Consider the following 19,361-nt stretch of genomic DNA (forward strand, 5'->3'; position numbering starts at 1 on the left):
CATTTCCAAATGAATGGAATTTGAAAACTAGGGATATTATATTGCACCTACATCAGATCTTAGTTGCTGTGTGCACTTCTGGTTGCCATTGCTTAGAAAGAATCCAGAGATACTGGAGAGGATTAATGAGCCAGATACTAGAGATGTTAGGGTAGCTAAGATGCCAGAAAAGTCAGGCAGGTCCTCATTGAAGTGTTTAAGATGAGCATTCGCTTTGACAGAATGAATGCAGGGACATTTCCTTTTGTGGGGAAGAGCAGAACCAGGTGTCAATATAATATGTTGGCTCAGAAAAGAAAATCAATGGGAATTGGAGGAAATTTTATCCAGTGACAAGAATCAGAATTTATTGTCATGAACAATTCATGAAATTCTGTGTTTTGCAACAGCTTCTCAGTGCAAACATTCACATTATGAACCATCCTACAGCAATAATATAAAAAATAAAAGTAGCAAAATGCACGATAAATAAGATAGTGTCTTTTGTTCATTGATTATTCAAGAATCTAATGGCAGCAGAGAAAAAGCTGACCTTGTGCTGCTAAGTGCTCGTCGTTAGGCTCCTGTACCTTTTTCCCGATGGAAGCAGAATGAAAAGGGCATGGCCTGGGTGGTGGGGGTCTTTGAGGATTAAAGGCTGCTTTTTTAAGGCACTGCCTTGATGTCCTCGATGGAATGGAGTCTAGTGCCTATGATGTCGCAAGCCAAGTTAACAACTCTCTGAGATGTGGTGCCTCCATACAAGACAGTGATGCAACCAGTCAGTATGTTCTCCACAATACACCTATAGAAGTTTTCGAGAGTCTTCGGTGATGCACCAAATCTCAAGTACCTCACAAAGTATAGTCACTGGCGAGCCTTCTTCGTGATTGCATCAACATGGAGGCACCAGGACAGACCCTTGGAGATATTGGCACCTAAAAATTGAAGTTCTTGACCTTCTCCTGAGAGGAAGAAAGGAAGAGAGGGCAGGCTGGTAAATTTGTTTCTGTGTCCTGTGTGATGCACCCCACATTTCATTTTGTGAAAAGCCTTGGGATGTATGAGCAGTTATGTAACTGCTTCTTAACTTTATCAAAACAACTAGTTGTTTGGCAAAAGCAGTAAGTTATGTATTTGGAATCCTGTGTATTTGGTGGATCTGCAGACCAAGCTCCAGGAATCGTTTCCTTTTCTGATTTTTGGGATTGTCGAGCAACTTGATCTTGAGGCTGGTTCTGTAACATTTCAACATTAACTACAGTTTTAAATGTTGCCTTGACAGATGGAAGCACCGCCACTCTCCCCGTTTCCAAATGTTAAACCTCACCCTGTATCTCCACGGCGGATATCGCAACAACATGCAGTTTACATCTCCCCTCGCAAGAACAGCACTGCTCTCACACCACGCACAGCGATGATGTACAGGTTCAACAGGAGCCCATCAAAGGTGAAGCTTCTCCTTTAACTCCCTTCTCATGATTATTGATGAATTTTGGATTTATTTAGGAGGGAGATTAATAGCAGTGTTAAACATTCTAACATGATACAAGTTGTCTTAAGATTCTTGCATATGTTTTTCTGCAATAGACATGATTTTATGGATGAAAAAGACTGGAATGTGAGCAGAGGTCAGTATCATATCTGGGTTATCTACCTCTGGGTGCCAATAGTACCATGGAGCCTTTGCTTCACCCACTGAGTATACAATTCACCTGTAGAACTGCAGCTCAACACTGGGCAGGCAGAGCTGGTGATTTATCTACGTTAAAGTTAATGTAAATAGTTCAAATTCTCACCTCAGTGAATGTTTCCCCTCATGGGGGAAGCTAGAACTGATGGAGGGTAATTTGAGAGTCATTAAAAGTGGACATTTTTTTGACAAGGAATTCTTTTTCAAGAGTTGTGATTCATTGAAGTTCTCCACCCGTTAGAGCAACAGACTCCAAAAAGTCTGTTGGGAGGTTCACGGTTATGGGGAGCTGAGGCCAAGATGATATCAAGTTGTGTGTATTCCTGCCCCCAGCTAACCGTTCCCTTTCTGATTTTCCACAGAATCTCAGGGACATCAACTGTATGATCAAACAGGGGGAGCGACTGAGCAGGAAGCGAGCATTCACCATGGAAAGTGACTGTGAGCCACCAACAAAATATCTGTGTCAAGAAAACGATGACATTTTGTTGAAGCGGCTACAGGATGTTGTCAGCGAACGGGCAAATCGTTGAGAACATAAAGCATAGAATTTATGATGTAGAGATCTTAGAACTGGATTTGTCCGGAAAGAGCCAAGAATTCCTGCCAGATTGTGTAATTCCTTTATTTACCTAGTACATTGGCAGCAGGTTTGTCTCCACAGGGTCACCAGATACTAAAACAATAAAGCAGTGGTTTCCTAATCAGTCTACAAACCAGGCACACTATGGGCAACTGCGCCTGTGATTCTTGGATGGAGCAACATTTCACGTTGGTGCTAGTTTTACCACTGCCTGCCTGCTCGTTTTGAACATGAACAGCTTCACTCATTTGCAGCTTCACTTGGCTTTGATCAGCTTGTGTGTCTTCAGTGACTAGATTGATTTGGGTTGTTATTAGGCAAGAACAAGAAGATTCACAAAGTTGACTCTTCATTACGATGTATGTATTTTGAAAGTTTCCAGAGGGCTTCAAGAGAGAAAGAAAGAAATATTGGGAGTTTTGCATCCTCTCAGTAAAACACTAATAAATACCAACACCTAGTGCAGCAGAATTCTCAAAGTGGAATGGACTTTACAGTTCCATTCCCAAACAATTACTTCACGGTGCTCTGATTCATGGATTTTGACAAACAATTCTCATTTGTTGAAATCCCTTTGCTTAAAATAAATACTGTTGTGTGGGTCTCACAGATGTGCCCATGCTGTCTCAAAGCTTTTGTCAGGAGACTTGTTAGGAGGAAAGTGAGGTGCTGGGGCAGAGAGATTGGTACTTCAGTATCAACCTCGGGTTCAGGGGTGACATTATGGATTTCCCACAGTCCCCCGTCCTGTGCTTATGTCAGTACAGTGTCACAGGAGCATCAGCTATAAAGTGCCTTATTTCTTCTCCTTCACTGTTTTGGTTTGCAGTGAAGAGGTCTGTGGGTCTTCACTGTAAATGTTGGTCTGCAGAGGTGGGACCTTAGTAAATTCAGTGCTGTTAAGCAGATGCATCAGCTTTCAAGAATATGCTTGCTGAAAAGTGGCTTTGAAGAAACTTGTCTTGCTGAGATTTGGTGCATTTCCATCCACTCTAACATCCTGAAATTATCTGCATCCTGCAGCAGTGTAGTGTAGCTGGCGGCTCATGACTTTTACGCATTTTAAAATGCTGTCATTGTCTCTCTCTGTCAAGGTGCTGTGTTGTGCAGTGATCAAAATAGACCATGAGATGGAACCTCAGGGATCCAATCCCCAGTGGGGCTGAAGATCCATCTGTGGGTATCCAGGACCAAGTCCACAGCAGAAGCTACGCCAGATTCTAGGAAAAGATCTGAGATTAGGGAGTAGAAAGCTTTCGACTTGTTGCAGAATAAAGGGTGGCACAGTGATACAGTTTGAGCACAGAATGAAATGAATGTTATATAGTAAAAACCCTGCACCAGTTATCCAGCACCGATCAGGATTAGTAGATATTAATTTTTCTGGTTGCTTGAGATTATGGTTGCTTGATTGGCGAGGCACGCCAATTTTAAACTTCCAGGTATTTTTTACCTGTTTATTTCCCACTATTTTTTTTGCCTATTGCTTCATTGTCCTGATAACGGGTTTTACTGTATATCTTTGCCTTCTGTGGACGTTGGTGGACCTGCTGAGTTTCTCCAGCACTTTTGTTTATTAAGGGCACCGAATAGAGAGAGCTTTACTTTATTTTGGATCCAGGATGGAAGTGATCTCAATACTTGGGGCCGATCTTGTTATAAAAATGCATTAAAACAATGAAATAAAATTATAGGAATATTTCCTGTTACCAGTTTCAAATTGGTATTAACTTCCTGGGTCACTATGCACAGCAGGCTGTGTTTGCTGCCTCACAGTTCCAGCAAGCCCACATTAATCCTGACCTTTGCGCCTCTGGAATCTCTAGGCTTGATGACTGTAAGTTTCACAGAGGTTCTGGTTTTCTCCCTTGTTACTGAATTATTTTTAGTGTAGGTTGTGGAAGGAAATTTAGGAATTAATGAGAATTTGGGGGAGAAGGCAGGGAAGTGGGGCTGAGTGGGAGAATGGATCAGCTCATGACGAATGATGGCGTGGTCTCGATGAGCCAGATGGCCTATTTCTGCTCTTGTATCTTATGGTCTTATTAAGAGAGAATGGGTTACAGGGAGCTAACTGGGGGAAGGGGGATGCTCTGAGAGCTGGAATGTACTCAATAGCCAAATTTGCCTCGTACCACATTATAATGAAATGAGAAATGCATTGCCTGAAAGGGAAATAAGACCCTACCACTGTTAACCTCTATGATTATTGGTTCCTTTTGATGGCAAGAAACCCATCCTTCCTTCCCCATGCATTGGGAGGTCTCATCCCATTATTGAGAATCAGATGTTCTGATTTTATTTATATTTGTTCAATGTACAGTGGTCTCCATAATATTTGGGACAAAGATACTTTTCCCTTTATTTTCCCCTTTGCTCCAGTTTTAAATTTGTAATCAAACAATTCATGTGATTAAAGTGCACATTCCAGATTTTATTCATGGTTATTTGTATACATTTTGGTATGACCATGTAGAAATTAGAGCACTTTTTATACATAGTCCCCTCGTTTCAAGGCACCATACTATTTGGGGCATAGCAATGGTAAGGACAGCTTCTTCCCCGCTGCCATCAGATTCCTGAATAATCAATGAAACAGACACTGCCTTACTTTTCATAGATTTTTTTTGTATTTATTGTTGTATATGAACGTTTACTCTGTGACGCTGCCACATCTTGGGTAATTTCTTTACGCCTCCAGATTTTGTTCTTGCCTTCGCTCTGACGCAGCTTAATCTTGGTCTCGTCTGTTCCCAAGATCTTTTTCCAGAATTCTGCAGCCTCTTTTAAATACTTCTTGGCAAACTGTAATCTAGCCATCCTCTTTCTGTGGCTAACTAGTGGTTTGCATCTTGCAGTGTAGCCTCTATATTTCTGTTCATGAAATCATCTGTGGGCAGAAGGCATTGACCCTTCTAAACCTGTCTCCTGAAGAGTGTTTCTGAATCTCTTGGACAGGCTTTTGGGATATTTCTTCATTATGAGGAGAATTCTTCTTTCATCAGGCAGTGGGGATCTTCCTTGGCTCCCAGTCTCTGTGAGCTCACCTGTATGCTCTATAATGATGTTCTAAAGTGTTAATTTTGGTAATCCTAAGGTTTGGGTGCTGTCTCTTACTGTTTTATTCTTGATTTTCAGGCTCATAATGACTTCTTTGACTTTCATTGGCAGACAATGTGAAGGAAAATCTTAAGGGTTTCTACAAGTATATTAAGAGCAAAATTGGTCCCCTTAAAGATCAGAGTGGTCGTCTTTGTATGGAGCCAAAAGAGATGGGGAGATCGAGAATGTTTATTTTTTTCATCAGTATTCACTCAGGAAATTGGCACAGTCAGAGAAGTAAAGAAAAAAAGCATGGAACCCGTACAGATTAAAGAGGAGGAAGTGCTTGCTGTCTTAAAGCAAATAAGAGTGGATAAATCCCCAGAGCCTGACAAGATAGTTCCTCGGGCCTTGAGGGAGGCCAATGTAGAAATTGCAGGGGCTCTGGCAGAAATATTTAAAATGTTCATAGCCTGGTTCAACCCTGGAAATGATAGGTGGGTGAGCCTGACATCAGTAGTCGATAATTTATTGGAAGGTGTTCTAAGAGATCAAATATACACTATTTGGATAGCCATTGACTGATTAGGGATAGTCAGCATGGCTTTGTGGTTGGTAGGTTGTATTTAACCAATCTTATAGAGTTTTTTGAGGAGTTAACCAGGAAAGTCTGTAGATGTTGTCTACATGGACTATAGTAAGGCCTTTGACAAGGTCCCATGTGGGAGGTTAGTCAGGAGGGTTCAGATGCTAGATATTTATGGTGAAGTAGTAAACTGGATTCGACAATGGCTAGAGAAGCCAGAGAGTAGTGGTGGATGATTGCTTCTCAGACTGGGGGCTTGTGACTAGTGTGCCTCAGGGATCGGTGTTGGGACCATTGTTGTTTGTCATCTATATCAATGATCTGGATGATTCTGTGGTAAATTGGATCAGCAAGTTTGCAGATGACTCAAAGATTGGAGGCTTTGTGGACAGTGAAAAAGGTTTTTAAAGCTTGCAGAGGGATCTGGACCAGCTGGAAAAATGGGCTGAAAAATGACAGATGGAATTTAATGCAGACAAGTGTGAGGTGTTGCATTTTGTAGCACCTTCATAAATCCAAGTATTGAGTATAGGAGTTGAGATATTAGGGTAAAGTTGTATAAGACGTTGGAGAGGCCAAATTTGGAGCATTGTGTTCAGTTTTGGTCACCTAACTAGAGGAATAATATCAATAAGATGGAGAGATTTACAAGGATATTGCCCAAACTCCAAACATTGAATTACAGGGCAAGGTTGAACAGGTTAGGATTTTATTCCCTGGGGCATAGAAGAATGAGGGGAGATTTAATAAAGGTATACACAATTATGAGGGGGGCAGACAGAGTAAATATCGGTAGGCATTTCCACTGAGGGTAGTTGAGATATAAACCAAAGGGCATGGGTTAAGAGGAAAGAGAAAAAGTTTAGAGGGAACCTCTTCAGAGAGTGGTGGGAGTGTGGAACTTGCTGCCTGCTGAAGTGGTGAATGCGGACTCAATTTTAACATTGAAGAATTTGGACAGGTAAATGGATGGGCGTGGGACTGTTTCTGTGCTGTAATGTTCTATGGTTCTAACTCTGGCCCTCACATAGAAAAATGGCAACTACAGACTCTAAAGGTGATCAAAAGCTTAGAAGCAAATCTAGTTCTCTTATACCTACACCAATGAAGCAATTAAACGTACCCGAGTACTCGCAAACAGCTGTGAACCAAATGTCCCAAACATTATGGTCCCCTGAAATGGGGAACTCTGTATAAAAAGTGCTAAAATTTCTACATGGTCAAACCAAAAAGTGTACAACTAACTTTGAATAAAATCTGGAATGTCCACTTTAATCATGTGAATTGTTTGATAACAAATTTGGAGCACAGGGGTAAATAAAGGAAAATGTGTTTATGTCCCAAATATTGTAGAAGGTACTATATGTTTGTCAAATGTAAATACTGCAGCTTTCTACTGCAGCATACCAGATCTGAGTTCACAGGCGATTGAAATTTACTCCTCTGAGATTTGCAATAAGCTGTTGTTTTAACTATTGTGTAGTATCTACACTCTTCCTTTTGCATTAATTTTTTTCAAAGAATAGGATGGGCATTGTTAATTATCATGTATATTTGTATAGCTTAGATTATTCTATGAGTTAATATTTGTACTTTTAATGCTTTGTGTATGGGATTGAGAGACAAGTTCTGCTTTGGAATGCGAATGAAAATATTAAGACATTTATCTGCTGTGATTTCCCGGGGATTTTCCTTTTGGGAATTTTATTCCTCTGGGAGATTGACAGCTAGTCTGACATTTCCAGCCTTGTTCCTCGGCCAGAGGATGCGAGGAAGTGAAGACAACAGGGTGTGTCCCACTTGCTCCATCCTCTTGCTTTAAGAAGCTCGGCTGTGGGTCAGAGAAGATCCTGCATCAGCTAACTCCAGCCACTGAATACTCTGTTCTTGTAGCATTAGAGGCACCATTTACGGGAAGACAGCAATTCTGGTTAAAAATCCTCCATTTCTGATGTGCTTCAGACCAATACCATAAATGGCGTCATTGACTGACGTGGAGGTTAATAAATATTGCCTCGCCATTTGATTTGGGACAGATCACACCAAAGTTCTCTATTCCTGGACCCATTCGCCGGTTTTGCACCGTTTATTGCTTGTGATAATTTTTAAACTTTCCATTTGGATACTGCGTGCTTTTTATCCGTGTGGGAAAAGTGGTATGCTCATCTTTAATTCTCTTTTACTTTTAAACTATTTTTAATAAACTGTTTACCTGCAATCTATCTAGATTCTGCCAATTTTTTCAAGGAATGCCACTTTCATCCATGGGTGTTACTTTTAAATTCTGTAAGATTTGACCTATTTATCAATTGTGATGTATTACAAGGGAGCAATTGGAATAGATGTGGTGATAAGGGGATGTAGAGAGGGTTCCTTGGGGTCAGGGAAGGATTACCGACTGTTGTTCATGGTCGCCATAAGAAACAATGATGGAAGAGAAAGGGGTCAACTTCTGCAATAACAACAGATCAGAATTTTCTTGTTCCAGATTTGTAATTTATTGCCTTTTGAAGAGGTTCAATGGTCAAATTTTAAGGATTCAGCAAAGAGATGAAAAAGCTGAGAGGGATGATGGCCACATATCTCCACATGCCAGTGAGTACAGAAAGATGGGAATGGCTGGAAAAATGGTTCAAACGGGAGGCTGTACTGTCCTGGGATATTGGACCAGTTCTCTGGGAGGTGGGATCTGTACCTCACCAAAGCTGGAGTCAGTGTCCTGGGAAGGTTCACCGTTGCTGCAGCAGAGATAGAAACGCGTTTGAAAATGGTGCAAAAACTATTGGGACGAAAATCCTCTCCCCACCTGCGCATCATTCACGCCTTCCTCCCTCCAGCTATTCTCCTCTCTCTCCCCCCCCCCCACCGCTCCCTCCTTCCTATCAAAGTTTGTCTTTCTCGATCCTTTATCCCTCCTATTACTTCAGCATCTTTTTCTCCTTTGCCACCTGTATTCACCTGTCACATGCCAGTCCACTTAGCCCATCCTTCACCTAATTATTCAGGTGTCCACCCGGTTATTCCTGTTCCTGGCGAAAGATTTCAGCCATCTGTTAATTGTCTATCATCTTCCACGGAAATTCCCTGACCCGCTGAGTTACTCCTGCATTCTGTGTGTGGCTCCAGTTTTGCAGTATCTGCAGTGTCTCGTTTAACCTGTTATATGACTCCAGTGAGGTTCATTCAGGAGTCTAATAACTACAGCATTAAAGTGATCTCAGTTGTGAATAGTCTTCCCAATGGGAGTTGGGGGAGGTTAAATTCATTTTTATCTGAAATGTTTCATTAATTGCTCTGCTATTTTGTTCTCCATTTTAAATCCTCCCTTTTTTTACTGTAAGCAATCTACCTTTTACATCTTTGCCTAAATTTTTGTAGTCCACTTTCATGTTCCTTTACAAGTTTTCTTGTTTGTAGTATCCAGAGCTGCCACAAGGAAGTGATAGAGAGTCGTCCCTTGTGAGAAATCCCTCTTGTAGCATGCACCTGACCGATTTCAGCCTAGTGTTGTCTGCAGTGACTGCAGGAGCTTATGAAGCACTTGAGATCTGAAGGTTGTGTTGTGGACTCTGAAAGAGAAAAGAGGAAAAGTATGTCAAAGCTTCAATGGAAGGTTCTGTCTGAGAGAAAAATAACAAGCTGCTCAGGGAAGATCTGTGAACAAAAAGTTTGGGATCTGGTTGTCTCTGGAATAAAAGAGCCAGTTTGTGCTGTTAATCTACTGTGAAAGGAAACATCAAGTTATGAAACCATAGACAGCCCCCACTCCTCACCCAAACCCAAGGCTCACCCATGGCCTACAACAGATTGTAGTTGTTGATGTTCTATTTCCCAACCTCTCTCCCAATGCCTTCATCTTCCAACCGTTCCCCACAGCAATCCCGCTCTCTCTATATCAGTGATATTTCCTTTAGCGTTCCAGCTCTCCTCTACTCTCTCCGGAACTGAAAACTAAGTTGTTCTCCCTTTCCCAATTCTGCGGAAGGGTCTTCAACCTGAGATGTTGACTGTTTCTGACGACTGTCCACATGCAGGCCAAGTGGTTCCCGCATTTTCTGTTTTTGATTTTCCACAACCTGCGGGCCTTCGTGACTTTCCTTCAGCTGTGTACAGCAGGTTGTGGGGTCCCTGCCCATTGCGAGTTTGCAAGGTCAAGCTGTCTCTGCATGAACTCTCTTCCTGGACACTTTTCCCACACACCCCACCCCCATCCTCTGCTTCTCTCCCACCTCCACCCCCATTTTGGATGAGCTCCCTACCTACCTGCTCACATGCTCTCTTCTTGGTTGGAACTGCATTAGTGCAAGTTATTGGGATTGAAGGACCCTGCCAAACAAATTCTTAGAATGCTATCTGGCCAGGCTGATGGAAAACAGCCTGGAAAGAGCACTACCCAGGGAGCTGTCTCGATCACCCTAACCCTAACGCTATCAAATCCTGGCTTCTGCCTATTCTCAGTGACAGATTCTACTTAGAATTTACACCACAGAACTTCCACTGTGATGTCTTGCATCCTGTCAGGAGAGCCATTGCTGAAGTTAGCATGGTTCCTGTAGGTTTGTGGTGGGTTTCATCTGCAATGACCTGCAGCCAAGCCTGGTCCAGTGTTCCTCTGATGAAGTGGCCCTGGTACGTCTGTCTCCTGGACATGCAGACAAAATGGGTTACCTGTCGCATCATGGTCTACAAGAGGGGGAGGTCCCATTCATCAAGGTCACTGCTGATCTGATCTCCATCTGGCTGCCCATCCCCAGACGCCTCGAGCTCCCCCAACACCACATGTTTCCTTCCCTGGAGTATTTCTTAAATGGCAGACTTTGGAACGATACACAGGTTGTGGTGCTGCAGTTAACTGGATGTTTACGACGGTTCCCCGTTCACAGAGCAAGTGTGAACCGATTATCACAGGTTCATCAGCTTCCTCCCCGCCTGCTTATTGTCACCATCCACCTGCCCTCCCTTCCCTAGAACAGCACCTACCCTGCCTCATCCGTCTCCCTGCACCTATCCTGGCTCGTCTGTCATCCTTTGCACCTTGCACCCATCCTGGCTCATCTGTCATCCTGTGCATCCTGCACTCACCCTGGCTCATCCACCCTGGGCCATCTGACCCCCTGCACTGATCCTGGATTGATCACGACCCAGTTCCCTCCCTGGGTGGGGCTAGTTTCAGGGTGAATCGGGCAGCTTTTTTACTGTTGCTGCCCTGGCCTCGCACTGTGCCTAGGTTCCTGATGGGCAAGCTGGCAGGTTGGGGTGGCGAGGCCTGAGGGCTTGGAGAATGGATCCTTGGGCCTTATTCATCATTAACCTGGGCCTCAGCAGGACTCGAACTCCAATGCTTCATCTGCATGGGTCTCTGGAGCATGGAGCTAAGCTCCAGGGGAGAGGAACTGTCCTCACTGAACCCTGGAGAAAATGAATGTTGTGGTTGGGGTCTTCCTTCACCCAGAGGATGATGGTTGTGGCTGTTGGTCAGTGATGAGCCCAGGACATCAGTGCAGGACAGAGTGGGGCCGATTTTCTGGTCAGTGGTGTTTGCTGCTGCTGCTGGTAAGGTGATACTGGTTGTATCTGTAGTGGAGCTGTTTCATCAGCTGTGCTGAATTCTGTGGGGAATTTGCTGATACAGGCACAGGCTGACTCATCCCACCTTTGCCTGTCCGATGGAAGAACAATGACCAAGGTCAAATATTACCTGTTGTCAAGGCAAGACACTCTCACCTCTAAACTTGCTCTCTGCTCTTCCTCCATAGTTGCTTGACCTTTTAGATTATTCAAGCATTTTCTGATTTTATTTCTGATTTCCAGCTTCTGCAGTTTGATTATCATCAACTTGTTCCTCAGCTACACTTACTGCTCTGTCTGATAGTGTATCAACCCTCCTCCCTGCCTCACCTGGGGCCTTGTTTCCTCTCACCATCCGTGATAGACCTGGCCTGGTTTCAAGGGGTGATCCATGAAGAGGAATGATTTGTGAAGATGGAAGAATGAGTAGGCAGTTATGAGGGGATCATTGCTTTCCAAATATGGCCTGATCCCACAGAGCCCTTTGGCCAGACAAACTGAAATACTCTCCTTGGGACAGTGAGGGGTGGACATTAACTGCTGGCCTGCCAGGGAGGGGCCACATTCCTAAAGAACAAACTCCAGAAAACTTTTCAAATTCCTGGGTGTTTAAATAGGAAATACTTGTGGAATCCAGGCCAAACTCTTCAGCGCTTGACGTCCTGTTTTGTGGAAACTGCCAAAATGTTTGGCCTGGAAGTCAGCTTGAAGAAAACTGAGGTCCTCCGTCAGCCAGCTCCCCACCATGACTACCAGCCCCCCCACATCTCCATCGGGCACACAAAACTCAAAACGGTCAACCAGTTTACCTATCTCGGCTGCACCATTTCATCGGATGCAAGGATCGACAACGAGATGGACAACTAACTCGCCAAGGCAAATAGCGCCTTTGGAAGACTACACAAAAGAGTCTGGAAAAACAACCAACTGAAAAACCTCACAAAGATTAGCGTATACAGAGCAGTTGTCATACCCACACTCTGTTCGGCTCCGAATCATGGGTCCTCTACCGGCATCACCTACGGCTCCTAGAATGCTTCCACCAGCGTTGTCTCCGCTCCATCCTCAACATTCATTGGAGCAACTTCATCATCAACATCGAAGTACTCAAGATGGCAGAGGCCGACAGTATCGAGTCCACGCTGCTGAAGATCCAGCTGCGCTGGGTGGGTCACGTCTCCAGAATGGAGGACCATCGCCTTCCCAAGATCGTGTTATATGGCGAGCTCTCCACTGGCCACCGTGACAGAGGTGCACCAAAGAAGAGGTACAAGGACTGCCTGAAGAAATCTCTTGGTGCCTGTCACATTGACCACCGCCAGTGGGCTGATATCGCCTCAAACCGTGCATCTTGGCGCCTCACAGTTTGGCGGGCAGCAACCTCCTTTGAAGAAGACCGCAGAGTCCACCTCACGGACAAAAGACAAAGGATGAAAAACCCAACACCCAACCCCAACCAACCAATTTTCCGCTGCAACCGTGTCTGCCTGTCCCGCATCGGACTTGTCAGCCACAAACGAGCCTGCAGCTTGACGTGGACATTTTACCCCTCCATAAATCTTCATCCGCGAAGCCAAACCAAAGAAGAAGACTTGTGGAATAGCTCACGTTTATCTTGGGTGGTAAGAATCCTGGTGTGTGTGTGTGTTAGATTTAATTAGTTGAGCTATTTAATGTGTTCCCTGAGGCTGTGCCTGCTGACCTTTTGTGGGGCTGAATGACCTGGAGTTCACCACGTATGCGTACCACACAACAACCACACGCTTCCTTGACTGTTTTGGGTCAAAGAAGCGGGCAAATCAAGTGGAACTGTTTAAATGGTCAGGACAGTCAGCCAGTGAAACCAGAGCCCCCCACATTCATCAAAGCCAAATACCCAGACAGGGCAGGATGGAAGTTTGAGTTCCCAACTCATCTGTGTGAGATGTCTCCCTTGAACCTGCCATACCCGATAAACACCTGTGGCCGCTGACTGGTGCTTCTCCTGTGGAGTCGGGTCAGTGCGTCATTATAAACCTACTGAAAACCCCACACAGGGTAGAGCTGGAGAAGGTAACTCATCTCCACTCCTCCTCCTGATCATCTGGGGAAAGTAGTGTGGGCTCCATGACAGGTTCAGGGAGTTCTCTCAAGGGCGTGTGCTGGCCAAGGTTGGAAGCAGCTCAGTTGGTCAGTGACCCCGTATTCACACCATCCCAAATGAACTGCAGTTACCTACCCAACCACCAAGGGTATAGGAGAGCACCAGCATCTTAACTGAAAGCTATCCCTGTCCCATATTATGACTGGGTGTGACTGCAGCGTGGGAACACCTTCTCCACACGCACTGCAGCTCAGCGCCACTTCCTGAAAAGTGAGAAGAAAGTAGCTTTGGAGAGGAACCCTGGATCATGTGGAACCTTTTCAATATTTCTCAACCTGCAATATTCCAGGTTCTACCTTGCTAACTGGCATCTAGGGTCAGACATACTCTGGAGGAAGTCAGCAGGCTGAGAAATATCAGTGCGAGAAACAGGATGGGAAACAGGAAGTCCGTTGAAGTTAATAATGTAAACATTTACTTTGTATAATGCCATTTTAATGCAGAGTGAACACTGTTTGTTATTGGCATTGAGCAAGAAGATCCTACAGGTGAGACTGTTCAGAGCTCCTCTCCTCATTGACGTGCCAGTGGTGCCTGGTTCTTGATCAGGGAGGACCCACCTCACTGGAGCCGTCATCCAGGAATCAAATGTGCCCACTCAGTGTCCTGTCTTCTACAATCAGCAAAATGCACAGCATGGGACTTGTAACCCTTTCGCCACAACACTTCTTCAGCTGAATTAAATTCTCGGTGTCTTCTAATAATTTCTTGACTTATTCCCTCCCTCCCCTCTACCCACCCCCCTCCAAAATCCATAAATATTCAACATGGGAAGGTGTTCACCAAGGACTAGAAAGGCCAAACTGGCCTGTTTCTGTGCTGTAATTGTTATATGGTTATATGGAACTACAATGACCATCTGCACTAACCCCATTGACAGCACTTGGTCTGCAGTGACCCAGAACCCACCATACTCTCTGGTTCACTTTCCTGAAACCTACGGAGCCCTCCAATATTTGCCCCTGTGCTCCAGTTTTAAATTTGTAATCAAACATATAAAGTGCACATTCCAGATTTTATCCAAGGTTATTTGTAGACATTTTGATTTGACCATGTAAAAATTACAGCACTTTTTACACATAGTCCCCACATTTCAGGGACTATAATAGTTTGGGTCATTTGGCTTCACAGATGTTTAATTGTTTCATTGGTGCAGGTAGAAGAGTTCAAGGCTTGGTTCTAAGCTTTTTTTTAATACTGGTATTCTATTTTTGGGGTTTTTTTTTCATAAATATATCTTGATGATGTAACTGCTGATGGCCATTAGCAAAATGAATTCTGAGGTGCATCTGCACTAGTTCGAGCAAATGCCTCCAAATTCATGGACATTGTTTCATCCTACAGTAAGACAATAATCCCAAACATACTGCTAAAGCAACAAAGGAGTTTTTCCAAAGCTAAAAACTGGAAAATATTTGAATGGCCAAGTCATTCTCCCAATCTAAATCCAATTGAGCAGGCCTTCCTTATGCTGAAGAGAAAACTTAAGAGGACAAGTCCCTGAAACAAACAAGGGACTGAAGGGGGCTGCAGTCGAGGCCTGGCAGAGCATCAAGTCAAGTTTATTGTCATCTGATTGCACAAAAACAATCCAAGAAGATGCTCAGCACCTGGTGATGTCTGAATCACAGACTTCGAGCAGTCATTGCATGCGAGGGATATGCAACAAAGTATTAAACATGACTGCTTTAATATTCGTACCGTTGCTATGTACCAAATATGTTGTTCTGAAATGAGGAGACTGTGTATAAAAAGTGCTGTGATTTCTACGTGGTCAAACCAAAATGTATACAAATTATCTTGAATAAATTTTGGAATGTGAAAATGTCTTATTAAAACTGTGGAGCACAGGGGCAAATAAGGTATAAAAAAAAAAGTCTCTCAAACGTTATGGAGGCATTGTATGTTGTCTCGCTTTACCCACCTAGTGTTCATCCCTCTTATTTATAAACTGTAGTAAAGAGGGTTGGTGAGAGGATGCAGCCTTGCTTCACGCTGTTGTCAATGGAGAAGGGTTCAGAGAGCTCATTGCTGTATCTGACCCGACCTTGTTGGTTTTCGTGCTGTTTACATCCGGTACCGCACGGATGGCAGTCTCTTCAATCTGAGACGCCTGCAAGCTCATACCAAGACACAAGAGCAACTTGTCCGTGAACTACTCTTTGCAGACGATGCCACTTTAGTTACCCATTCAGAGCCAGCTCTCCAGCGCATGACGTCCTGTTTTGCGGAAACTGCCAAAATGTTTGGCCTGAAGAAAACTGAGGTCCTCCATCAGCCAGCTCCCCACCATGACTACCAGCCCCCCCAACATCTCCATTGGGCACACAGAGCTCAAAACGGTCAACCAGTTTACCTACCTCGGCTGCACCATTTCATCTGATGCAAGGATCGACAACAGACTCACCAAGGCAAATAGCACCTTTGGAAGACTACACAAAAGTCTGGAAAAACAACCACCTGAAGAAACACACAAAGATCAGCGTGTACAGAGCCGTTGTCATACACACGCTCCTGTTCGGCTCCGAATCATGGGTCCTCTACCGGCATCACCTACGGCTCCTAGAATGCTTCCATCAGCGCTCTCTCCGCTCCATCCTCAACATTCATTGGAGTGACTTCATCACCAACATCGAAGTACTCGAGCTGGCAGAGTCCGCAAGCATCGAATCCACGCTGCTTAAGACCCAACTGCACTGGGTGGGTCACGTCTCCAGAATGGAGGACCATCGCCTTCCCAAGATCGTGTTCTATGGCAAGCTCTCCACTGGCCACCGAGACAGAGGTGCACCAAAGAAGAGGTACAAGGACTGCTTAAAGAAATCTCTTGGTGCCTGCCACATTAACCACCACCAGTGGGCTGACATCGCCTCCAACCGTGCATCTTGGCGCCTCACAGTTCGGCGGGCAGCAACCTCCTTTGAAGACCGCAGAGCCCACCTCATTGACAAAAGACAAAGGAGGAAAAACCCAACCCCAACCAACCAATTTTCCCTTGCAACTGCTGCAACCGTGCCTGCCTGTCCCACTTCGGACTTGTCAGTCACCAACGAGCCTTCAGCAGACGTGGACATACCCCTCCATAAATCTTCATCCGCGAAGCCAAGCCAAAGAAAGAAAAAAGAAAACCGTAGTACTGCCCCCCTCTTCGCCTCCACTCCAGAGAGTCCAGTCCGAACCTCTCCATCCAAGGCCACGAGCTGGTGGACCTCCTCTTGAGTGGTGACCTGAACTGCCCTTGGTACACACACTGAAATCTGACCAAGGGTTTATGAGTGAGGCAGACAAGATGTCATGGAGAATTATGACTGTGACCATCAGTGAAATTTGGTTGCAGAAGAGGCAGGACTGGCAGCTCAATGTTCCAGGCTTCTGTTGCTTTACACATGATAGAATGATGGTGGGCGGGGGGGGGGGGGGGGGGGGGTGGGGAATAGAGTGGCATTGCTCGTCAGGGAAAATATCACAGCTGTCCTCAGGCAGGACAGACCAGAGGGCTGGTCTGCTAAGGCTATATGGGTGGATCTGAGGAACAAGAAAGGTATGACCACACTCCTGGGATTGTATTATAGACTGCCCAATAGTCAGCAAGAATTGCAACAGCAGTAGAAAACCTAAATTTGTGATAATATGAGATTTTAACTTTCCACATATTGACTGGGTCTCCCATACTGTAAAAGGACTGGATGGTTTGGAGTTTGTCAAAGGTGTTCAGGAAAATTTTTAAAATCAAAATATAAGAGGAACCAATTAGGGAACGAGACAGGAAAGGTGACAGAAGGATGAGTAGAAGAATATTTTGGGTCAAGTGATCACATCGCCATTAGTTTCAAGTGAATTATGAAGAAGGACGGGTCTGGGCCTCGGGTTGTGATTCTAAATTGGAGAAAGGCCAACTTTGAGGAAATGAGAAAGGATCTAGAATGCATGGATTGGGAATAAAGTGTTTTTGGGCAAGAATGTGCGAGTTAAGTGGAGGGTCTTCAAAGATGAAATTTTGAGAGTGCAGAGTTTGTATATTCAAAGTTAGAAGACATAGGGAACCTTGACTTTTGAAGGATATTGGGGATCTTTGCCTAGTCCTCCCTTTCCCTTCCCCCCCCCCCCCTCTCGTTCACCCCAAGCAAAAACATAAAAATCAATTATTACAAATATATAAGGAAGAAAAGAAAGAGAAAAAAGGTGGAGGGGGAGCCAGCAGGATTTCCGAGTTTTCCCCTCATTCTCAGTGTTTCAGGGCTTATGAGATCCAACTGTTCCTGTTGAGAAGGGCTCTGGGGAGGCTAATCACACCTGTGGCTGCACACCTCAACGAATGTGCCATTTCTCTCTCTCCCCCCCCCCCCCCCTTAAGTTATAAGTAATTTTCTCCAGGGGAACACAGCTCTGCATCTCCATGTTGCATCTTCCTATGCTTAGCTGAGAGTCAAATTTCCAGGTAACCATTATTCATTTCCTGGCCACCTTCACAAATTGAATTTGATGTTTAGACAATCTTGGACACACATCCACAATGTTTCCAAGCAGGAATAAGGCTGGGTCTTGCACCCCTGTGATTTCTTTTTAAATGTCCCCTAATTCTACTCAAAAGGGTCTCACCCTGGTGCATAAACCACATTGAATGCACAGATGTTCCTGTCTCTGTGCTGCATTTAAAACCCAGGTCTGAGATTTCCTGTTTGACCTTGTGTAATCTTTGTAGCGTGAGATACAACTGGTGCAAAATGTATTGCACCAGTACTATCAGATACAATTTATAGATACTGTGGGGAAAAGCCAATGGCGGACCTGCCCTCCCAGAGTGCCATGCAGCAGAGAAAGGGCTGTGTACGTGGCTGCACACACAGAGCACTCATGGAGGGTTTCTCTGTTGCACTGCATTCTGGGAAGTCAGGCCTGCCATCGCTTTTTCCCACGCTCTTTATAAATTGTGCGCTATAGCGCTACCCACTATCCCGCGCTGTTTAAAAATTGTCTGTTATTGCTATTTATTTCCTCTCTCCCTCTCACTCTGTTCCCCACTGCGAATTGCCCACGGCAAAATTTATACCTTCATTTTAATCTTCCTTCACATTTTCTGCACTCTCGGAAAAATTTGGATCATTTCAATCCCATAATGCAATTCCCCTTTTTCTACTTGCCTGATTACAATGCTGGCATCTGGAAACGTGCAAGTGTGAAAGGGGTTGAGAGTCTTGGATCTTCTTAAAAACATTCGGATTTATAAGTCCCCAGGACTAGACAAAAAATGCCCCTGCTTAGTTACTACAGGAAGTTTTGTTGTCGAGGACTGCGAGCGTGGACTTGGAGCAAGGAGTGTTTAAAAAGCAACGGAACAGGTAGGTGCTTGTTTAAATTTCTCCATTGGCTAATGAGTTGAGGCCAATGAAAGGAAGAGGCAGTGACCCAGTGTACAATTGGGTTCATGTGGCTTCACTGAGCAGAGTGGGTGGTACAGGAGTTGGGATAAGGTAAGGACAACCCTGTTGAGGAACAAAAGGATTCAGCAAGGAGATTGACCCAAATTTAGCCATTCCCATTGTCTATAACAATATAAAACAAGGTTAGAGAAGCCTGTCCCAGCTGCACCAGGGAAGTGAGTAGTGTCCCTGATGACTTCATTTGTGAGGTGTATCCAACTGGAACTCCTTACAGGAAGAAAACTGGAGTTGGATGAACTCTGGATCATTCAGGAGGCAGAGGGGGTGAAAGACAAGAGTTACAGTGATGCTATCACACCTTGGAGGCAGGAAACTGAGTGACTGGA

At 44.5% G+C, this 19,361-nt stretch overlaps 1 protein-coding gene across 2 annotated transcripts in view; it reads left to right on the top strand.

Moving 5' to 3' along the window:
- The window catches only part of rbl1 (retinoblastoma-like 1 (p107)), an 83,309-nt gene extending 75,208 nt beyond the window's left edge, over positions 1–8,101 (top strand). For both annotated transcript variants that reach the window (XM_069884547.1, XM_069884548.1), the window contains 2 exons: positions 1,265–1,429; positions 2,035–8,101. In XM_069884547.1, the coding sequence (XP_069740648.1) occupies positions 1,265–1,429; positions 2,035–2,205 (336 nt within the window). In that variant the 3' untranslated portion in view covers positions 2,206–8,101. The remainder of the gene's footprint in view (positions 1–1,264; positions 1,430–2,034) is intronic.
- Positions 8,102–19,361: the final 11,260 nt, after the last annotated feature.

This window comes from Narcine bancroftii, chromosome 6 (genome assembly GCF_036971445.1).
Source record: "Narcine bancroftii isolate sNarBan1 chromosome 6, sNarBan1.hap1, whole genome shotgun sequence".
Lineage (NCBI taxonomy): Eukaryota > Metazoa > Chordata > Chondrichthyes > Torpediniformes > Narcinidae > Narcine > Narcine bancroftii.